Genomic DNA, 20,660 nt, shown 5'->3' on the forward strand with positions numbered 1-20,660 from the left:
CTGTATGCTTTTGGAAAAAGGGGGCAAGCTCTCACCACACCCTCTGCCAGCAATAAAGTACCCATGCCAGTGTGGAGGTGGCCACAGAATGGAGATATTCCTGTAGGTAGGATATTCTAGGGCTTTGTGAGGAGCAACATTTTTCCCCTGCCTGATTTTGTAATTATCGAAGCAGAGCAAAAGTACTGTGGATCCCTGGAGGTCTCCAGTCCGACCTACTGCGTGAAGCAGGGCTGACTCCAAAGCTGGGGTAGTTTGCCCAGGGTTTTGTCGAGTTGAGGTTTGCAGATTCCCCCGGGGTTAGAATTCCACAACCTCTTTGCACCCCTGTTCAAGATGGTATCACCTATTGTAAATTTTTCTTCCTTTTAGCTGGAATTTCCTTTATTGTAACAATTGCCTCTTGTTATGCAGTAACAGCCCTCAAAGACCCAACGCACCTTCTACAGGGACAAATCCTGTCACTCTGAATACTCCGGTACTTTCTAAGGTGCTGTAGAGGAAAACAGGTTATTCCTGAGATAGGCACCCAGATGACCGTGTGGGAGGAACAGAGAGGAAAACAGTGGAATGATGCCCCTGTGTTGGAGATTGTCCAGGTACTCAAGCTTGGTTCAAGATTCCTAAAATTTTTTTTAAGTACAAGAGAGACAAACATTCAACATACAAAGGCCAACTAAGCATGGAGGGAAATACTGAAGAGACTTAAAAATTAAAATCTTACATTTTTTGCCAACAGACGCTGGGCATGGAAAGAGTCTGTTAGCCACAGGAATATGGTTTCTAGGGTCTGCTGTAGCTGAAAGTGCCTCAAATCCCAGGGATCCCCAAGGATCTGCCGCTGGTTCTGGAAGGCAACTTGCCGCTCTGCCAGCCCTTGAAAAGTGTTCCAGGAGGCATTTGGCCTCTCCATAGAAACAAATCCCTCGTTCCCATCTCATGGAGGGTCTGCACAGACAGGGCTAACAGCCAGCAGCTACCACCGAGGGGGTCACTTCTTTAGCCCATCTGCTAAATGTGCTCCACAAAGAAAGAAGTAATTTTGTTTAAGTAAAATCTTTGATGGTTGAGATAAAATCTGTTATACTAAACTGCCCCTGGAACAGAGAGATCTGCTGTCAGCAGAAAGGGCGACTGTATTTGCTGTGAACAAATAGAAGGCAAACAGTGCTTGGAAAGTTGTTTTCTCTTGGTTTTCCTTTTCTTCCCATCCTTTCATGTCTCTAAGGTTGAGGGCTTTTGGGGTTTTTTTTGTTATTTTGTTTAGGGTTTTTTTGATCTAGGTTCTGCTTGCAAAATTCAGCTGGGTTCTGCCGACAATTAGCCTGCAGAAGCAACGGCCAGTTGCCCAATTAATTAGTGAGCCTGCTGAGAGAGCTGGAGCATAAGACCACGTAGAAAGAGGCAGAAAAACACAGCTGTCTTGAATCTGAGGAAACACCGTGCTAAAAAGATAAACCCTCTCTGGGGCAAGTTTCTGATGGTTGGTTCTGGGAAGAAAACCAGGGAAAATGGCTTCAGGCAGGTTGGGGTTTAATGGGAGTGGGATGTCTTTTTATAGCTGTTCTCACAAAAGCTGAGACTGTCTCCTTTGTTAAGCTCTTTTTTTGTTTGGATTTTATGCTGTCCTGGTGTTAATCTTTGGTTCTTTGTGCACCAGATCACAGCCTTGTGTCGGCTCTCATGCTTCTGAAAGGTGGGTTTGGGTTTCTGCCTTGAAGCTGAGGTTCTTCCCACGACCCTCACAAGCCGCAAAGCTGCCAGCAGCCTCTTCTGCAGCACAGCCCTTTCTCCATTGCCCTCCCCTCACTTGGGGTTTGCTGAATTTGGGGTTTCTTTCTTTGCTGTTTTCTGAGACTTCTTGTTCTGCTTCAATTCTCATTACTTTGTGGTAAATAGTTCCTGCTTTGGGCATTTATATCGGGTTATAAGTAAAAGCAATTTTCTTGTTCTGTGCAATCAGAAGTCTTTTTTCCTGATGTGGGTTAAGTGTTTGTTGGATACGTTTGATTGCTTCGTTAAGTCTTGAATGCCTGACACCTCTATGTGCAGCAACTCATGTAGTGCTCTCTTGAGATGAGCTATTTTTGCTTCTTTGAGGGATGCAGCCTCCTCAAAGGGTTTTTCCCTGAGGCCCCAGGAAGGAAGAGGCTTCTCATGCTCAGGGAATAAGTACTGGTCAGAGCTTCATCTCACACTAAAGGTTCCCCATCAGCAAATCTCATCTCTAGAGGAGAGTTGAGCTTGTTGCTAATTCTTGAGAAGATCATAAGGGAAAGTTAAAATATCTTTTGTATCAATGTGTTTGAATGAAATAAAGTGCACTCTCTGCTAGCAGCTTAAGGATGTGGGGAGTGTTGCTGGTGGTGCCAACCACGCTTGCTACCAGATGTGGCTCAGCCCAGCTATCAGGCAGGTCCTCTGCAACCCTGGAAAGGCTCCAGAGCTTCTCGGTATCATCTTTACTCCTTTCTTTAACTGACATTTGTCCATACCCACATTGCTTAGCAGAGCCTGGATGCAGTACTAGGCAGTTTGCATATGCTGCAGCTGCTGCATCTAATGGGCACCCATCTCCTGCCAGATGCCGTGGGCAGCACCGGCTCGTAGGTCTGCCCTTTTCCAGCCTGGCTCTTCCCATGGCTTGGGCTAAGTGTTTGCATTTGCTCCCTCAGAGTAACTGGCCAAATTATGGTATAGCTGTGACTGCTGCGATGCAAATGTTTTGTTGCTGAAAATAGCAGTGTTGGTGTTATCTGCCTGAAAGAAAGGGTGGGTTTCTCTGCCTCAGTGTCCTGGTAGATTATTTTATGCTACTGTCAGCAAATCTAGGAAGTGAGTTAAGGACACTTTGGTGTATGGCCAAGGACTGAAATACTCCCCCACCCCACTAAAAATGTAATGTGCTACCAAAGCTATAGGCAAATGCTCAAAGCTGAAGGAGGTGCAGGGGCATTTTTGTGGGGAAAAATGGGTAACATGGAGCAGTGAAGGATTTCAGAGCAGCTGGAATATATCGGGGATCCAACAGGCTAAAGCACAATTTCTAGGTTTCTTTGTAAAAGAGGTAATGGGGGAAAAAAAAGTTAGGCACTAGATTTAACAGACATGGAATAAATCGGGCAGTTGGCAAGAGGGGAAAACAAGCCAGCAATCAAACATTTCTGATGTTTGAGAAAAGTACCCGTGGAAAGGATCAGTTGCTTTTAAAAAGTCAGAAAAGTTAAGTTTGGCTCTTTTCTAATAAAATTAAACCCTTTATTCAAGCATTTGGGAGCTGGAGACCCCAGGCTGTTGCTCTTTTAAACTCTGGTAAAGCCGTAAGAAAGGAATTGGAGAGCGAGTTAGAGGATGAACCATAGCAGACTGTACATTATGCAGAGGCAGATAAAGAAAGTAGCACTGTCTCACCTTTGGAGTGAGCTGCCCATCCCTGCCCGTTCCACCCCCCACCCCCCCCCTTTTAAAAAAAAAATACAGAAGCAAACTAGCTTTACAGAGAACTTTGCACTGTCTAGACTGCTACAGAGATCAGACGTTTATGCTGTATAGTGCAAGCAAGCCTTTGGTGCTCAGCATCAGGGCAGGCTGCAATACCAAGAGGGAAGATTCCTTCCTGGGAACTCTTAGGTGGGCAGCTGTGGGTACGTAGGAGACCACCTCCTGCACCCAAACCTGACACTCGGTGATCCACAGCAGCAGTGGGTCATTAAAATGCATGTTTCTTGTCTGCTGGTGAATCTTGCAGCACTTTCACCAGATTTCACTGTTGGTTACTTTATCTGTGTTTGAGTCTCAAAATAATTTTAAATTCAGGTTTATTAACCATTAACCCAAAGCGCTTTGTGCTTTTTTTTTCCTTTTTTTTTTCTCCCCCGCCACCCACCCCACCCACCCCCCCCGCCCTGCATTTTACCTTAATGTGGTAGCCTAGGATATATAATGTTTCAGTCCAGGCAATAAAGGCTTTTGGCTCCAGTGTGCCCCAGCTGACACCTTGCTTAGCCTGGCAGCTAAAGAAACAGAGCTTCAAAGACAGGTGAAAAAGTGAGTATAAGAAAGGAAAAGAGGGAGACCTTCAAGCTGCATGGAACTCACATGGCATGTTCAATCCTTTCAGCTAATTTATACACATTTTAATTCTTCCTTAGAGGTATGATTGAATTAGGACATTAGCGTCCAGCTTTTAGTAATGTGGTGATTACTTTTATGACTTTTAGCTGATGTCATCACCAGTTTCCTGTTGATCATCATGCTGTTCATCATCAGCTTCAACCTCCTCCTCGGTGTGGTGAAGGTACGTTCTCCATTAATGATGCTTAGTTGCTGGCTGAGGCCTCTCTGAGTTTGGAGGTGTTAGAGGAGGGGACTGGAGGGAGCTCCCTGAAAATACTGAAGTAGGATCAGAAAAGCAGATAAATATCTCCACTCGCAGTCTCAGGCTATCTGCAAGGCTGCTAACTGCCAGATTTACTGAATCTGGGTGACATTTCCATCACAACTTTTTTGTGTTAAGGAATGGAAGTGTTATGATTTGGAAATGTTGGTTTATTGCCTCATTTCCTTCTCGTTTTGCAAGTCAGACTTTGGAAGGGAACAGTAACTCTCCTGTTACACTGTGGATTCATTTCCCATTTCAGAGGAAGACGTGACCGTGCATTGGTATGGGAGCCCAGCTTTCTCTGTAGTGGTAAACTTTGGGGACAGCTGAATGACAGATCTGATGGGCTCTAGTGCTAATGTTGCATAGTGAAAATTCACAGAAACTTTCCAAGGGGGTTGAAAAAAAATCAGTGCTGATGTCCTTCATTGTTTCTGAATCAATTGTCACCACAGCATGTGAAATTAGATGCAGAAAGTCCAGGAAAGTATTTGCTTTTGGAGTACCTTAATATATGTCCTTTCAGGTATTGCTAGTTGGTCTCATTTTCCCATTAAGGACAGAAATAACTGGCATTGCTTTCCTTCCTTAGAAGAGGGAACATCTCCTGATCCCATTCCTTGCTCTGCAAGTCATGGACTTTCTCCTCAGCCTCCTAACGATGCTCAATTCCTACATACAAATCCCAGCAACCATTTCTGTGTCCTCCCTTAGCCACGTGGTAGGTAACAACTCACTTCTGGGGTGATCTTCTCAGTTGTCTATGAGCTGGAGACCAATGTGCAATGTAGGAGTAAAGGATCATTATCTTGGGCCACAGTTCTTCATGGCAAGGCAGTGCCTGTGCTGGCTGGGGACGGGATGCAATCCTGGGGGGCTTGAGGGTGTGTAAGGAGAATGAGTGGCAGCTAGGACATTGTTTCCCGTGTCTGGGAATCTTCCTGTTGATTTTTTTTTCCTGTCTCATGGCTTTGGGGAGGTTGTTCAGGGTGTGCCCATGCTAGGAAGGGTTTCTTGCAGATAAGCATGGCTCCAGATGGAGACCCCTTCTGTGGAGCTTGTATAAATCTGCCCAACAAGATGGTTTGCTCACCATTTTGGCTAGTATAAGTGGATTAAATAGCTTAGGCTGTCAATGTGAGCAATGCAGAGGCCTTGTGTAAAATGTGAAAAAATCTATGGAAGTGATGCACTCCTGTAATCATAACGAAATTCCTGTTCCCTGCCCACCTTGCAGCAGGGACACTCGAAGATCCCTTTTCTGGCTCTGCAGCTGCTGGACTTTTGCCTGAGTATCCTCACCCTCTGCAGCTCCTATATGGAGGTCCCCACCTATCTCAGCCTCAAGTCTTCAGACAATGGGGTAGGTTATGAGCAAGCTCAGCTCATTTTTTATGCTGTAAACCCCTATGAAGTTTCTTTCAGTGGCTGTCAAGACAGAGCAAACTGGCTCTGATCTCTACAGTATATACTGATGATAAAGAAGGATTTTTCCATATGTTCTCACCAACACAGTGTTCTTGACTGACAGCTTGCTTAAGCATGTTTCTTAAAAGTACACCTTAATCTTATGGATGCAAATTGCAGAGCAAAATGATTTGGATGGAACCTGCCTGCACACACTGAAAATGCATCAACTTTTCATCTTTATTAAACAGTCGTGCTTCTAGTTCTCATTTAAATAGTCTTCTGAAAATCTTTGCCAAAGGAGAGTAAACAGCAGGAGGAAAAAATATCCCTGTACTCTTTCTGATGAGGAAGGGAAGATGGCCTGTCCCACCTTTCCCACAGGCTGGCTGAGAAACCTGCTGAGACCTCCACCATCTTGTGTGACCCTGGTTTTATGACTGAGACCCTCTCCCTCTTTTCACAGGGCTTTTTGCCAGCCCTGGAGAAGATACCAACAGAAGAATATGCCAAAGTGATGGTCACCTTCACCATTGTGTTCATTGCTGTCATCTTCCTGAAGGTAAATGGCTGCGGGGTCTGGTGAGGCTGAAATGAAGCTCTTGCCTGGGGCACAGGATGAACTGGTTTCACATCTTTCTCAAATCTGCCTGGGGTGGGGGTTGGGTTGGGGTGTAGGATTGGAAAGCCTTGTTGGTCTCTCCTTGGGCATAACAGGAGCTGTGCCTCAGCCCAGCATCCAGGGCAGATCTAATGTTCATATCACTGGTTTTATGCTTCTGTAGATGTGAGTTATAAAGCAAAATCTCTTTTAAATCCAGAAACTATTACTGCCCATTTGTCTCTAGAAGGGTAAGATGTTTGAAAACCAATATAGGAAATTCTTCTGCTACTTGTGTGCCCAAATTAGATTACTAAGCAGCAGGTTAGATCTTCCACTTGGCTAAGTCACTGTGTCCACACTGATGTAAGCAGAGTTATGCACACTGATACCCTGAAATTTAATTAAAACCCATGATCTGCTAAATACTGCTTGCATCTCAGAAAACTCCACTGTGAGATGCTTTCTATTCTTCTTGCTTCGATGGAACAGAGAACATGTTTTCCACTGAGGGGTTTCAGACCAGCTAAGAAAACTAGATCTTTCCAGGTACTTGAGCAGATTCTGTCACAGTGAAAAATGCCACTTAGCAGGAACACATTTTTTTATTTAACTCTTCCCATGTGGCCAGACAGGTCAGTGTGGAGTGGAGTGTCTTATAAGATTGCACTGCAGACATGACTTCAGCTTATCTTTTAATATTTGCATAAACTGCTCAATAGGAATGGAGATAACCCTGAAACCCAGCTGGCAGCGTGGGTCTTCAGCAAAAATCTCACTGACCTGGCAAATGGGTTGATCTGAATTTTCCACAGGTTAGCTACAAGATTGCTTAACTTGCAATGACTTTTTGCACTGGAGTTTGTAGGAGGGAGGGATGGGGGGAGGATAATTAAAACAACAATGGGCAGGCACAAGCACTCCTTGGCCTGCTAAACTCCCCAAAACAAGTTATTAGGAACTCCTTCCTTTAAAATCAGTGACAATCCCTCTCTTATTTCATGTGCAGCAAAACCATTTACATGACAGAGTTCCTCCCAGGTGATAAAGATCTGATGAGGAACATGGCAACATGAAACATTTTAGACCTAAAAAGACCATTTGACCAATTTAGGGTGTATAATTTTCAATTCACTGAATGCCTCACACCAAGGTAGTATCTAAATAGGTTGCACTAGTCCAGGATCTTTTTGCATAAATTGACTTGCTTAATGACCCATTGCAAGCCTTTATTCCTCTTACACCAAAATGTGGTTTCTGTGTATCCAGTGCTGTTTGCCAGCCAACTCGCAGTTACTGTCCCCACATAGCTATCTGCATCCCACACCATAGCATCATTCAGCTAAAAGGTGGTCTGTCAGATGGAAAAGAGATGGGGCACCTGCCCCCGTTAACACCTCTGCCAGTGACCTCATATGAGACCCGCAAGGCTTTACTCACCCTTTCAGCTGTAGATTTCTCTGACAATGCTAGAGGGATGGTCGTACTCCTCTCCTTCCTTTTCTCATGTATCACTACCCTTTGCAGGGAGCATGCCCTGTTGCAAAGCAGGAGTCTCTCCATGCAACCTCACAGCTCTTACCAGTGTGGTGGCTGTTAGTACATTTACTTGTAGAACCTCAATGTGATATCATGAGTTGGTCAAATCTAAGATCCTTGGAGATGCAAAGTATTCAAAGGGCAGAGGGTGAGAAGGGGTGATGTTTTCATAGCATCATTAGGGCAGTCTCACTTGCTGATCTGTGTATCCACAAGTAATCTTTATCTCACCTTGGTTTCGTAAAGTCAAGAGCATAGAAACCAAAGAGAATAAAATATTTCTGATGGGAAATAAAGGGTTTAACACAATTACGTCTGAAATGGCTCACTTATGACCTGTGGGACCAGCTTCCCATTCCCTTATTATGTCAATGGCTGCCAGAGAAGTCTTCCCTCTTCAGTTCTGTGTGGAGAAGGGTATCTTTCAGTGACTCTTGAGTGTTTTGAGTTAGCTGGTAATGGGATAATCCCAAGTCACTTACTGCCTTCATATAATCTGCATACTAATGTTATTCTGCTTGAATCTGCTATTACTTGCAGCAGTCTTAACTGAAGTCAACTTCTTTGAACTTGGTGTAGATACTGGGTTGGCTCTGCAGCAAACTTTTCCTGAATAAAAATCAAAGAAAGGGTTTTTTTGTTGTATGATTTTTTTAAAAGTGTATTGGGGCTTCTTTTGCAGATCAGTGGATTTTTTTGTACAGTTTATATGACAGCTTCAGTGTCTTGCATGTTTGCTCTCTGTATGAAGAGGCTTTTGGAAGGGGGAAGGTTTTTGCAGTATTCCCTAAAGGTGGTCAAAGTTTGGATTTACTTCCTCATCTCTGGAAATGTGTTTGAGAGATGGATTCCTTCAACTCAGATACTTCATTCCTTGTTCCTGTTCTTTGTCTTGGCTTCGTGTCAAGACAAACAGTCCTCATTGTTCTAGGAAATCCTAAGCCACATAGCTTGTTTGGGGCATATAACTCCCTACATTCCTTTGAAAATGCAACTGTTTATAAAGTAGACTCTAACGCCAATAAAAATAAGAGGCACACAACTTTGCCTCACTGTGCAGAGTAGGGAAAATATTTATTTAATACGGTATGTTTCACAGGCCTTGCTTATTTTCGTGTGCCTCAATCCATCAATTGTTCCATTTTTCTTAGAAAAGCTCTATTTATTGCACCTTGTAAGTCTGTGAGGTGCAAGGTGGTCTTGTCAGAAAAGTGTGACTATTGCAAGTATCAGATTTTGTTGAATGAGCTGACCTTTCAAGTCAGTTCTAGTTGACCAGGGAGCCTTGGATGTCTGTGAGGTAGATGTGCCCAAGGTGCTTTTCTGAGACATCCAAACTATGTAGCCTGCTCAGAAAAACTACATGAAAGACATGCTTTCTTTTCCTACCTGGTGACATTGCACTCTCAGAGGTCTTAAGCATGGACTCTGTATTTAATGGTATTACTAGTCCTATTGATTTCCCACACCAGTGTACTGTTCTGAACAGATGGAGTTGTCACCTCTCCAGCAAAGGATCAAGAGAGGCTGATTTAAGGCCCTGGGACACATGGTCCCAGGCTCCTGCCTCCAGAGAGGAGAGTAGGACTATAGCAAGCTGATGCAAAAGTGGAAATGCTCTTGTTGACTTGCAGTGCAACAGCAGACTCCCCTTTCCTTTTCAGGCCTATATGTTCAAATGCGTCCTAAGCTGCTTTAAGTATGTTAAAGCCAGCAAGAGAGAGGAGGTGAAAGTTGACCCACAAGCAGCTGAAAAGGTGAGTAAAGACTGCTTCAGAGTTACACCATGAAAAGGCATGGTTTAGACTGAGGAGATGCCTGATAATCCTTATTTTGCTTCTTTGGTGGTTTGAGAGATAGGTCAACCCTTCAAATGTGCATTAACAGGTACTAATAATCACTTTCCAATTATACTCCTTTAACTTTACTTTTGTACAAAATCTTTCAAAGTCAGTGGTATCTGCAAGAAACCTGAAACTCAGGCTTCAGTCAAAGCAGAAAAATTGGAATATACCACCTGTACTGTCTGATCCAGTGATGTGTTGAATGTTGCAATTGCAGTTGAACGTTGGTTGCTCTGCCTGATAGTGCTACCCTTGTTTAAAGTCCTTTGTCTTCACCTTTCATTGGATCACTGTCTGAGAGATTCAGTGCATTGCCCTTCATCTTAGTAGTTCGTTAGATAATGAATCTGAGTGTCCGTCCTTAGATTACTGATGATCTTTAATAGTAGGGTCCACCACTCTGACACAATGGAAAGATACTGAAGACCTTCCAAAAATAAGAGATACTGTAAAGATGGGGGAGAAGTAAAGAGGAAGAAGGTGGAATGCTAAGTGTGGGCATTTGTCTTGTGAAACTTGGCAAATATGATGAGCCTTGTCTTGCCAGCAGTGTGTGCCCCTGCAGCAGAGTGGTTATAAAGTGCTGCTGACCTCTAACACTTCTGCATTTCTGCCCCTTCTGTCTTAAAGCCCATGTGGGTTTTTTTTACCCTGCTTTGAACTAGGTAGAGAAACACATGCAAGATCAAATCCACTTGATGCCCTTCGTGTGATCCTCAGAGCATAACTAATGGTCTTTTTCAGGCTGTCCTGCCATCGTATGAGGAAGCCTTAGAGCTGCCTTCCAAAGAATCCCCACCACCCTGTGTAGCAATCTAAGCTATGGTCATGGACGGAAGATGGTTTCTCTACTGCTGTTGGTGCCTCTTACCCCTTCTGTCAGATAGCCAGCTTCATTAAGAAGCCCTTACTTCATAGCAGTATCATGCTTATTACAATCCATCTCACTTCATGAGCCTACAAGGAGTGCTGGTGAACCACTGGAGCTGGTGCCTTGTTCTGCACTGGCAGTTTGGACCTGGTACTAATGAGCTGCAGTGCTGACTTTAACAAACTTGGCACCAGGCACCACAGAGGTTCCCACAACTGGCCTCTGACATGGCTAATGTCAAGTGTAGGCACTGGCCTGAATCCCTTGTCAGACTAGCTTTACGCTAGATGCTGTTTCTGTTCTGTCCAGCATCCAGCTCAGCAGCTGAGATGTTTAGGCAGTGGAATGAATGGGGTGAAAATGGGTAAGAACCTTTTTGCTGAGATAGTCCAACCCTGAAGTTCTGCTAACCAGCATCTGTTAATGAGGACCCTATGCGAAAGCAACCAGCAAAAGAATGAAGATTTCAAATGAACAACAATGCAGCTCTCATCCTGTCTGCTTATGATGATGATTATTAGTGTGTACTCCAGAATATACAACATGCTGGAATTGTCACAGTATTGCTCTGCCATTTTATACCTGTTGGCTTTTTTTTTTTTTTTGTGCTTTTAGTGTGACTTGATTAGGTTCAATTAAAAAAATGGCTTCAATACTTTGCTGTCTGGTTTCGGAATGATGTTGTACTTGCTGTCTGAAGTATATCACAATGAAGGAATAGTTTACTTTCTAAAAAATTAGTTAGCAAAAATGGTACTTTGGCCTTAGGCTGACATTATCTTATGTGTGTACTGATCGCAAAGGAAAAGATGGTATTTCTAACAGTCAATCTACCTATATTTTCAGACGAAATTGCCTTTTCCTTCCTCTCATACATTATCACCAGCAATAAATATCCTGCTTTCCGTGGCACGCACGCTGCTGCCTCTGATTGCACAGGTCAGTCTCTGTAGATGTTAGTGAATAGTATTTCTGATGACAGATGAAAGGGATCTGGAATTTAACAGCTGCTTACTTTTTTGGATTGTTGCCTGCTTTTTAAAACAACTTGGTATGGAAGTGTAATTTGCTCAGTAATGATGATTCCAGCATCATCTACAGTGTGGACCACAGGCTGGGGTCTTTTTCTGCTCTGGAACAGAACACAACAACCAGCTTCAAGGGAAGATCTGCCAAAGTATAAATAAGAAATGTCAGTGCTGCTTCATGCTTTTTTCATTGGATATGTATTTATGTATATGGGGATGAAGATAATGATGTTGTTTGTACACTTTTGAGTTTGTTTTCTCATCATTGAATAGGGGTGATGATTCCCTTTCTCTATGCTTCATCTCCCTCGTGCTGGGGACCAGGATACTCAACAACAGACAAAAAGTCTGGAAGGGTATACCAGAATAACTTCTTAATGCCTCTAGTACTTTTAAACATGGTTAAAATCACTCATAAGAGTGCAAACCCCTCAAATTGTTCAAGCAGAAAAGAATTTTTCTGGCCTTAAATCTGGCAATTATTTAATTGATCAAAGAGCAAGAGACAACCCAATGTTCAAGCAGACAACCTTGCAGAAGCATGTGAAGAGCCCAGCTTCCTGCATCAAGGACCAGCCCAGTCTCTTTCTTAATTAAGTGGAGAGATAAACCATTATCTTTGAAACAAAATAAACAATAGCCTATAGAACCTTCCAGAAATCACCTGCCAGCCCTTTTCAGGACCAGGCTGGATGCTGAAATTTTCTGCTTCTCATTTCTTACCAGCTACCTGCCTCCCTTGGTTGCAGTACTTAAAGCCAGGTCTGGAGATGGGACGCTTGGGTGGAGCTTCTCTCCTTGTTTGTTTAGGGAGGTATCTGAAAGCACAGTCCTTCCTTTAAGATTCCTCTTCAGAGTCTGTAGTTGCTGAGATTGTGTGTGACAGCCATCACAGCACTGGGGTGCCTTCTGCGGGCCAACATTGACCAACACCCTGTTAACCCCGTCTGCCCAAAACATCATTCAGAGAAATGCTAACGTTTCACTTGGCTTCTAAACCTGAAGAGAGCTCCTCAATGTGATCCAACTACATTGTGTTAAAAATCCTTTTCCATCTCTTTAAATAGTTCAAATTCTACCTCCAATTAAATTCCCGTTAATAATGTTCTTGGCTATTTCGTTACTGCAGCAGGGTTAAACAACCCCTAAGCTTCTTGGTTTAATTGACTCTGATAATACAGCTGAAGTAGCTAAAGTATGTTCAACGAATTTCTTGCAGAGACAGGGTTTGTTTCAATGTGTATGAAGAGTCGAGCCTTTGGGCACACACCTGATCTTCTAAATGATCCTGATGTTTCAAGGCTCTTAGCAAGCCAGAAGACCCTTCTGCTTCACGCAGTGTTTTCTCTCCAGAGCTCGGAATAGTTCCCTGTGAATGTCTGGCTCACATCCCCCCTGAAATCTGATAAAATGTATAGATTTATTGTGAGCTTCCTGCCAGGTCAGGGGCTGAGTCCTAGACAGGAAGTGGGTTTGGTTTGCTGAAATGTTAGATAATTTAGCCAACACAAACTGAACACAAGCTGTCCCAAGCCTGTTAGTAAGTCAGACGGTGGTGCTATCAATGCTGGTTTTGAGACTGATAAAGACTCTTTGTAATATGCAACTGTTATACTGTTTTTTCTTCTCTAAACTGATTTACTAATTTAAGTCTCTCCAACGCAGGCTGAGAACCAGTTCACACGTATGCTTAATGCTGCTGCATACATTGCTGCTCTTTCCCAATGCAGCAGAGATGAGCAGCAATTCTTTGACATAGAAAGTAGATTGAGCTGATGATCTCAGCACTGGCAGAACAGATATGTTAGAGGGACCTGACCACCTTAGCAGCAGCATCTCATGGTGGTGGAGGTGCTCCAGGGCTCCAGAGATGGCCATTAGATTACCTGACTGACTGTGCCTTTTCTCCCCCATCTGACACAGAGCAAAAGCTCCAGTGGAAAAAAAGACTTTTTGCTTTGAGTGTCTGTGTGTTGCTTCAGAGTTTCTGCTTTGTTTGGTGCCTTGTTCTTTTTTAGGCATTCTGGTGCCAGGGCTTTCAAGTGGAGAAGACATACCTCTCTCTCTGCTCTGAAAAAGAAACAAGAAAACACTGGTCTCCCTGTTCCACAGAAAGGGAAATTGAGGTATGAAGGAAAGGAAAAGAATTCATGGAATATCATGAAGCCAGTCAGAGGAGGGAGGGACACTGCAGAATGTGTGATGAAGATTCTGGTCTGCTCTCAAAACCAGGCTCAGTTCCCAAGACTGCAAGAGAGCTACTAAAGGTCTAAGCAAGACCCTAGAGACCGGCAGGTAGTCCTCATGGCTGGAGTTATATTCTATGCCATTGCAGAAGTGTTTTGTTTTATTGGCACCAGACAGACCTCCTCAAGGCTTCTTCCCTCAGCCTTTGGCTGCTCCCAACGAGACAATGCTGCAAACACCAGTCATGTACCGGCAGTGCTCCCACGCGCCTCTCACAGCCTTTTAGGTAAACATTTCATCAACCTGTCCACTGATGGGACATGATTTCTGGTGAAGGTAACCAGCACAGGTTGCTCCAGCAATAAATTCAGGCCACACAATTTTGTGAGAGGCTCTTTGACGTCAAAACTCAGTAAAACTTTGGATTCTACAAATCCTCCTGGATGTTAAACAGCACCAAAGATGGCAGAAAATACAGTGTCAGTAAAGCCTGCAGAGTGTCAGAAGCATTTTTCTGGTGCTGACTTCTATCAGACCTTGAAATGGCATCCAGAAGCATGATGGAGCTGCTAGTGACTTGGCAAAAATAATGCATAATGCAATAGGAACAGCTGTGCTCAAACCCAGGCAGGTCAACTCATAGCGTCCACTGTGATGGAAAGGTCTCTCCTATCTCAAGGGTATTCTGATGCCCGTGAGTGGGTATAAATAGACCTTGAAGAGGGCAAAGACAGCAGCTTGGCAGCATTCCCTGGTATCTCCTAGAGTTGATGTAAGCCAGTGCGCTGACTGCCCTGTAGCGGCAGAGGGAATCCCGGGTGATGGATATGTAGCATTTCTCCAGGAGTCTGTCACTGCAGACTGTCCTGCACCACAGGGACCGCACTGCCCTTCTTGGTTTTCTTGCTGCCTTGGTTCCTGCTGATTTGAATGACACCTATAAACCTTCCAGGATTCAGACCCTAGCGCCTGGGACAGGTACCTTTATAACTGCATAAATCAAACATAAAAAAAAACAGGCTTCACTTCAGCTTGCCTGCAGACAGTTCATTAAGATAATTACTCACTTGTATCAGTTGAATGAAGTTGCTGCAACTGCTGTCCCCAGTGGTAGGCCCAGAATGACAGAAACTGGCACTGTGGTCATGCATCAGTCCAAATTCTTTTGCTGCTGTTGGCTTTCTGTCTGTGCGTTCATCCGTCAGGCCAACCTCCCCCATGGACTCCAGCTGAGGATCTCTCTCATCCATGTGTCTGCCCACAGGATTTTTGTAACATTTCTGTTCATGAAAGTTATTTTGCAAGGATGTTGCTCTTCTTGGATGATCTGTATTCCCACATCTTCCTACCTTGGTAGGATGTCTTCTTGTACAGCTTGGCTTGACCCAGCCGGTATCTTGGCTCATTCACCTTAAAGATAAAGAGCTGCCTGCACGGTGACCTTCATCTTTGCAAGTAAGTCTTATAGTACTGTTTCATTCAAGCCATTTAGTAGGGCAGAGATACCCTTAGGGACTTCTGGGCCAGGTCAGTGCTGTCGGTGGCACTGTCCAGCTGGAGAAGTCAAGGCACAGAGGGAGGACACGAGCTGCCCAAAGTTTTGCAGGTGGTCAGCGGGAGAGCCAGGAACAGAGCCCAGGAGGCAACTTGGTCCCAGGGGGAAGATGTGGGCAAGGTTAACACAGCAAATAAAAAATGATCCCTCTGAAATAAATGTGACCCATAAAATACATAAACATTGACTAGCCATAAACAGCATTTACTATTTACAGTATCAGAGCACAAGGATATTTGCCAGCCATTTGCAGCTTAAAGGATAAACAGCAGTTCTTTTGAACCTGAGTTATCAAAAGGGTTATATTTAAAAACATTCATTTCTCCCCAGTCTTTCACCCTTTAAACCATTTGTTTTATGCTTTTCCCTGATCCCACTGCTGTAAATATCACTTTTGCAATACAGTGGCAGTGCAGTAAATATCCTTTCAGGTAACGAAGCAGGCTGGGAGGGACTCCTCCAGTCCCTGAAACAAACTGAAATAGAAACACCGTGGGGATAAAATACAAGAATTGGAGCTTTGACTAAATGGCAGCTTTTGCCACCGTTTCTCTGAGTATATGAAAAATGGAGGCTGTGAATCCAGCTCAGAAACACTCACCTGGGAACATAAAAGAAAGCCTGAAAAAGCCAAAAAAATTACTGAGCATTTTGCTAAACCTTGGAGTTTTGTGGTGGCTGGAGGGCAAGAAAGCTGTGTTTAGTACAACTAACAGGTTTGTTTAGAATGAAATAAAAATCAACAGTAAACTACCTGGGATTTGGCTTCTTATCCCTTCCCAACCCTCTTCTTGCCCTGCTGCTTCAACTAGCATGACTTAGCTGCATCTCCAGATCCCTTCTAAGAAGTATATACGGGCCAGGGCTACAAACACTGTGCTTTTTCTTTTTTTTTTTTAAATAAAAAAGAAACCCCCAATATTTTAAATGCCTTCTGCTTGAACTCTATTTGAAGTTTGGAAATGTCTTGAGATCCCTGAAGTCTGATGTCCTTTTATCCCACAGAAAACCTTCACATTCTTCTGGGTCATTTGCATGGAAACTCCTCAGGGACTGATTCATTGTGATTTTCTCATTTTGGCTTGTTACAGAGTGAAATTTTTACTAAGATATTAAATGTAGTAATGGTATGTTTATTGGAAATATGTAAATACAAAATTAAAACACTGCTTTAAAATAAAACTTGAGCAAAACAAACTGAAAAAGTAAAATGCCAAATCAAAAAAAAGCATGTCTGCCATTATTGAAACTAAAATGTCATTTTTGGGGGCTTTTCCCATCTGATCTATGTTCCTGTGAAATGTTACACATGTAGGAATAGAGAAAGAATCTGCATTTATACAGTTTATGCTATCAGACTTGCTTGTCTTATAACAAATGAGAAGTTCCCACCTCTCCCAGCTGCAATGCTGCCTGTACCAGTATGCACTTGCTTTTTAGTACTTATAGTGCTTATTCTTAAACTGGGCTTTGCTCTTTCCTGGCCCATCCCAAAGCTGGCAGATTTGACAGTCAAAAAAATGAAGGCCCCCATCAGAGTGGTATTTTACCATCAGGATTTTACAAACCAGGAAAAAGCTCTTAGAAAAACAAGGAAGGATTCAAAGGAGAATGCAGCACAGTGACCATTGCAGTAGTAAGCATGGGGCATCACACAGAGCTTCCAGTCACCAGCCAGCAAAGGAAAACCTCACTCTTGCCTGGGAGCAGAGGATGATGCTTCCTTGACTGGTCATGTTGGGGAGGACAAGCTGCATGTCCTGACTTCCCACTAGAGCCTTCTGCTGGACCTTACTGCCTATGGAAAGGCATTTATTTTAATGGAGTCTCATTCACCTGTAGGTAGCAGCCTTGGCTGGATTGAGGCTGTGTCAGTTGGTAGGGCAGTGCCGAGGCTCTCCAGCCCCATTAAACACTTACAATATTATTTTCCAGCTGAAGTTTCCCAGCAGTTTAAGCACTCCAACAGTGAGCTTCACACTGCCATGGTATTAAACATGGCTCATCCATGCTGTGACATCCAAACACTGCAGACAAGCTTAGTACAGCCAAGCTCAGTTCAGCCAAGCTCATCCATCTGAGCTGGCAATCCAACAATGGGCATCAGCAAGTATGGTCTCACACCAGTGGGGACAAGATGGCCCCAGCAGCTCCAGCCCCTCTGCCCACCCACTGGTAGGAGCGCTGAGGCTGCAGCCGTGTAGCATGCTCAGCAACATGCTTTTACCCATAGTGCTGGTATCAGCACAGCAGATAATCCCACTTTGTACTGGAGATTTCTCAAAAAAAAAAAATATTTGTCTTGTCCAGCCTGAGAATGATGCAACAGTCATAATCTGAACAGACATGTGGACAGCGAGGGACCAGGGTGCAAACCCAAGTCAGAAAAACCCATATGGGTTCAGGTGTTGTCTTCCCCTGGCACCTTCTTTGCCTTGATACAAAGCATCTACATACCTTTTCTTCTCCATCTGCACTCAGATAATAATTCAATGGGACCATTGTTTGGAGAAAAAACCTCCCTGGCTATGCACAACAATTTCCCATCAGTCTGAAGCATTTGATTTCAGGAGGAGCAAGGGACCAGGATCTTCTGCTGACCATCCAGCAGTGGGAGGAAAGAGGGAAGCTGGTATTTAAAAGCACTTTTTTTACTAAGGAGACATGGACATGAATGCCTTGGAGGGGGAGGCAGACCTTCCTTGTGCCAGGACACATGAAGCCTACAAGCTACACATGAAGCGGCTCTACAGAATGGCAGGGCTGCTCTGTGGCCAGCATAAGCCATTAATGGTTTGACTGTTTACGTTGCAAGCAGGCTCAGGAAGAGCTTTAAATGCATATTTTCCTCTTGAAATATTGAATTCAGTGTTTTCATTTTCAGAGGCCTGGGTAAAAAATATGTTTCATATTTTAAAAGTAAACATTGCTTTTACAGAGGTATAAATGCAGACCTATAGTAGCCAGCACTCCTTTGCCTCTCACCTTATTTTCAAAGCTTTAGTGTTGCTTGTGTGCCACAACCTCTGCTAGTGAAAAATATTCACCTGAAATATATTTTTCTTTCTTTGCTAATTAACAGCAAAATGACACAGAGAAACTTTATATTTTCCTCAGCAAGAACAGCCATAGAGTCTTTATTTACAGAGGGCTCTGAATGATCCCTATTCACAGCAAGCAAGTACTGTCTGCACCAGTAGATCCTTGTACTGATGCCAGAGCAACAGGAGAAACCCCATCGTAGACAGGGCTGTAGATAAAATCTCCTAAATGTTATGATTCTATCTCACTTTGTTCCTTAACAGTTGTCAATGTATGGCTGTAGCTGTTCTATATATTTTGGGAGCAAACATACCTGTGTGCATATAAGCACATGAGGATATTAGTGAATAGTATTTATACATAGTGGCACTCATCTAAATCCATGCATATATAAACACATCCATGAAAAGTATGCATGGAGAAGAGTTTTGTGTCTGTATATATGTGCACACATACATATTTATATACCTAAACACATACATGCATGTATGGTCATACGTGTATATATTTATGCATCCGTTCATAGGCATAAGCATTTATACATGAAGTTTTTATACCCGGCTTTTTGTGCATGCACATGTACACATGAAGGTCTGCGTGTGTTTTCTATACTACTCCATGATCATAATCTGCAATTTTTACATCTTGCATGAGCGTCCTTTTAATCCCAGGGGCTCTGAAATAGCAGGCAAGTAAAGGAAGGTGCCACAAAGCTTGGAAACGGGCCTCAATGACAGAAAGAGGCAAAATGGGAGCAAAAAAAGCTCATCTGAAGCATTTGCTCCTTATGCCTAGAAAATCTCCAGCTAGCTCCAGAGATGGTTGAAAGCCTGTGACTGATGGTGTGTACTTGGGAAGATAGCAGCAGGACAAATCCGTGCTGATTTTGCATGAGAACACAGCCATCTTTAAATATTTTAATTAATAGTTTTAATGTTGAAAGAGTTAAGAATAGTCTGGTAACTTCACTGAGGACAGGCCCTTTTTTCCGTAATCAAAGACCCTTTCTCCACAGGAGGTCTCAGTCTCTGTTGAAGAACGTTTGGAGTAAAGAGTGACTCTGGGTAAGGGAAGAGAAACTGGGTTTTGAATTAAAGGTAGTTTGCCACGGTGCTGTACCAACACAATGCAGATGAAATGGATGAGTGCTCCGAGGGTGTGTGGCTGGAAAGGTAAGCAAAGACTGATCCATCAGAGGAGAAGGGCTTTAATCAACGGACGATAGTGTAATACAGTAGTTAAAAAAAAAAGAAAATAGATGCACTGCTTTGTCATGATTCATTAAATTCATTAAATTCATCTTACTCTGGAACTAAATCTCCTTACTTCTCTTCCATAAATAAAACATTGGATTTCTGCCCACTTGCAGCATCATCAGTCTTATTCGTTGATTTAGTTTATTAGCTTTTTGTGGCAGGAGCTGCATCTCCCTCGTGTGTACAGACCTGAATGCTATGCTGTAAAAAATAAATCAAACTGATGATAATCTGTTTGTCTATCCTGAGTTTCTTGTCTATTTATCTAGTTTAGGGTACAGAGTTCTTTCTTTCCCTCCCTGCTCTGCTGCACAGGGGGCACAGCCTCATACAGCAGTAACTGTTTCCTACAGGAAGAAATTTGTTCTGCATCCTACGTTTCCATGCATGCCTCCCCAAGCCCCACTCTCCTCTTCCTCTCCCCTCCTCCTGCCACCAAGCAATCGCCTGCAAATTCAGCCAAGGAAAAAAAACCCTCTGATTGCACAGGCTGGTTTCCAGCACTTGGCAAACATGGGGACTGAGAGATGATTTGTGTGTCGCTATTCCTGTGCCCCCCTCCAACCGCCGCTGCCTCCCCAGGCTATGCCAAGGGAAGGACACAAGCCTGACACACTGCAGACCATTTGCTTACTGTGGCAAAGCCCAGGATTTTCAGACAGGAGCTGGTGATTGACAGGTTAACCCCAGTTCCCCAGGGCTGGTTTCACTGGTCCCACTGTTATGGTCCCAGATTGCCCACATACCATGCCATTATGGGTCTCTTTATAGCTTCCCATCCCCTTTGCTGAGCAATGAAGCCATTGTGGAGGGGCTGAGGGCCAGCAGGGCTGGATATCCTCCCCCTCCCCACTGTCATGAAATATTTTCTCCTAGTCCTTCTTGCTTGTCCCTCTCCCTCCGTGTGCCCCCCCCTCCCCGCCTCCCCCCCCCCCGGGGCTTCTGTACT

General features: G+C 43.7%; 1 protein-coding gene and 1 long non-coding RNA gene across 2 annotated transcripts in view; one reads left to right on the plus strand and one right to left on the minus strand.

Moving 5' to 3' along the window:
- Positions 1-11,298, plus strand: part of LAPTM5 (lysosomal protein transmembrane 5) — a 25,495-nt gene extending 14,197 nt beyond the window's left edge. The window contains exons 3-8 of the mRNA XM_005235299.4: positions 4,221-4,297; positions 4,974-5,102; positions 5,619-5,744; positions 6,255-6,350; positions 9,593-9,685; positions 10,517-11,298. Coding sequence (XP_005235356.1) covers positions 4,221-4,297; positions 4,974-5,102; positions 5,619-5,744; positions 6,255-6,350; positions 9,593-9,685; positions 10,517-10,591 — 596 coding nt within the window. The 3' untranslated portion in view covers positions 10,592-11,298. The remainder of the gene's footprint in view (positions 1-4,220; positions 4,298-4,973; positions 5,103-5,618; positions 5,745-6,254; positions 6,351-9,592; positions 9,686-10,516) is intronic.
- Positions 11,155-20,660, minus strand: part of LOC129783997 (uncharacterized) — a 20,266-nt gene continuing 10,760 nt past the window's right edge. The window contains exon 3 of the long non-coding RNA XR_008746239.1: positions 11,155-19,912. This is a non-coding gene — a long non-coding RNA (uncharacterized LOC129783997). The remainder of the gene's footprint in view (positions 19,913-20,660) is intronic.

This window comes from Falco peregrinus, chromosome 3, assembly GCF_023634155.1.
Source record: "Falco peregrinus isolate bFalPer1 chromosome 3, bFalPer1.pri, whole genome shotgun sequence".
NCBI classification, from domain to species: domain Eukaryota; kingdom Metazoa; phylum Chordata; class Aves; order Falconiformes; family Falconidae; genus Falco; species Falco peregrinus.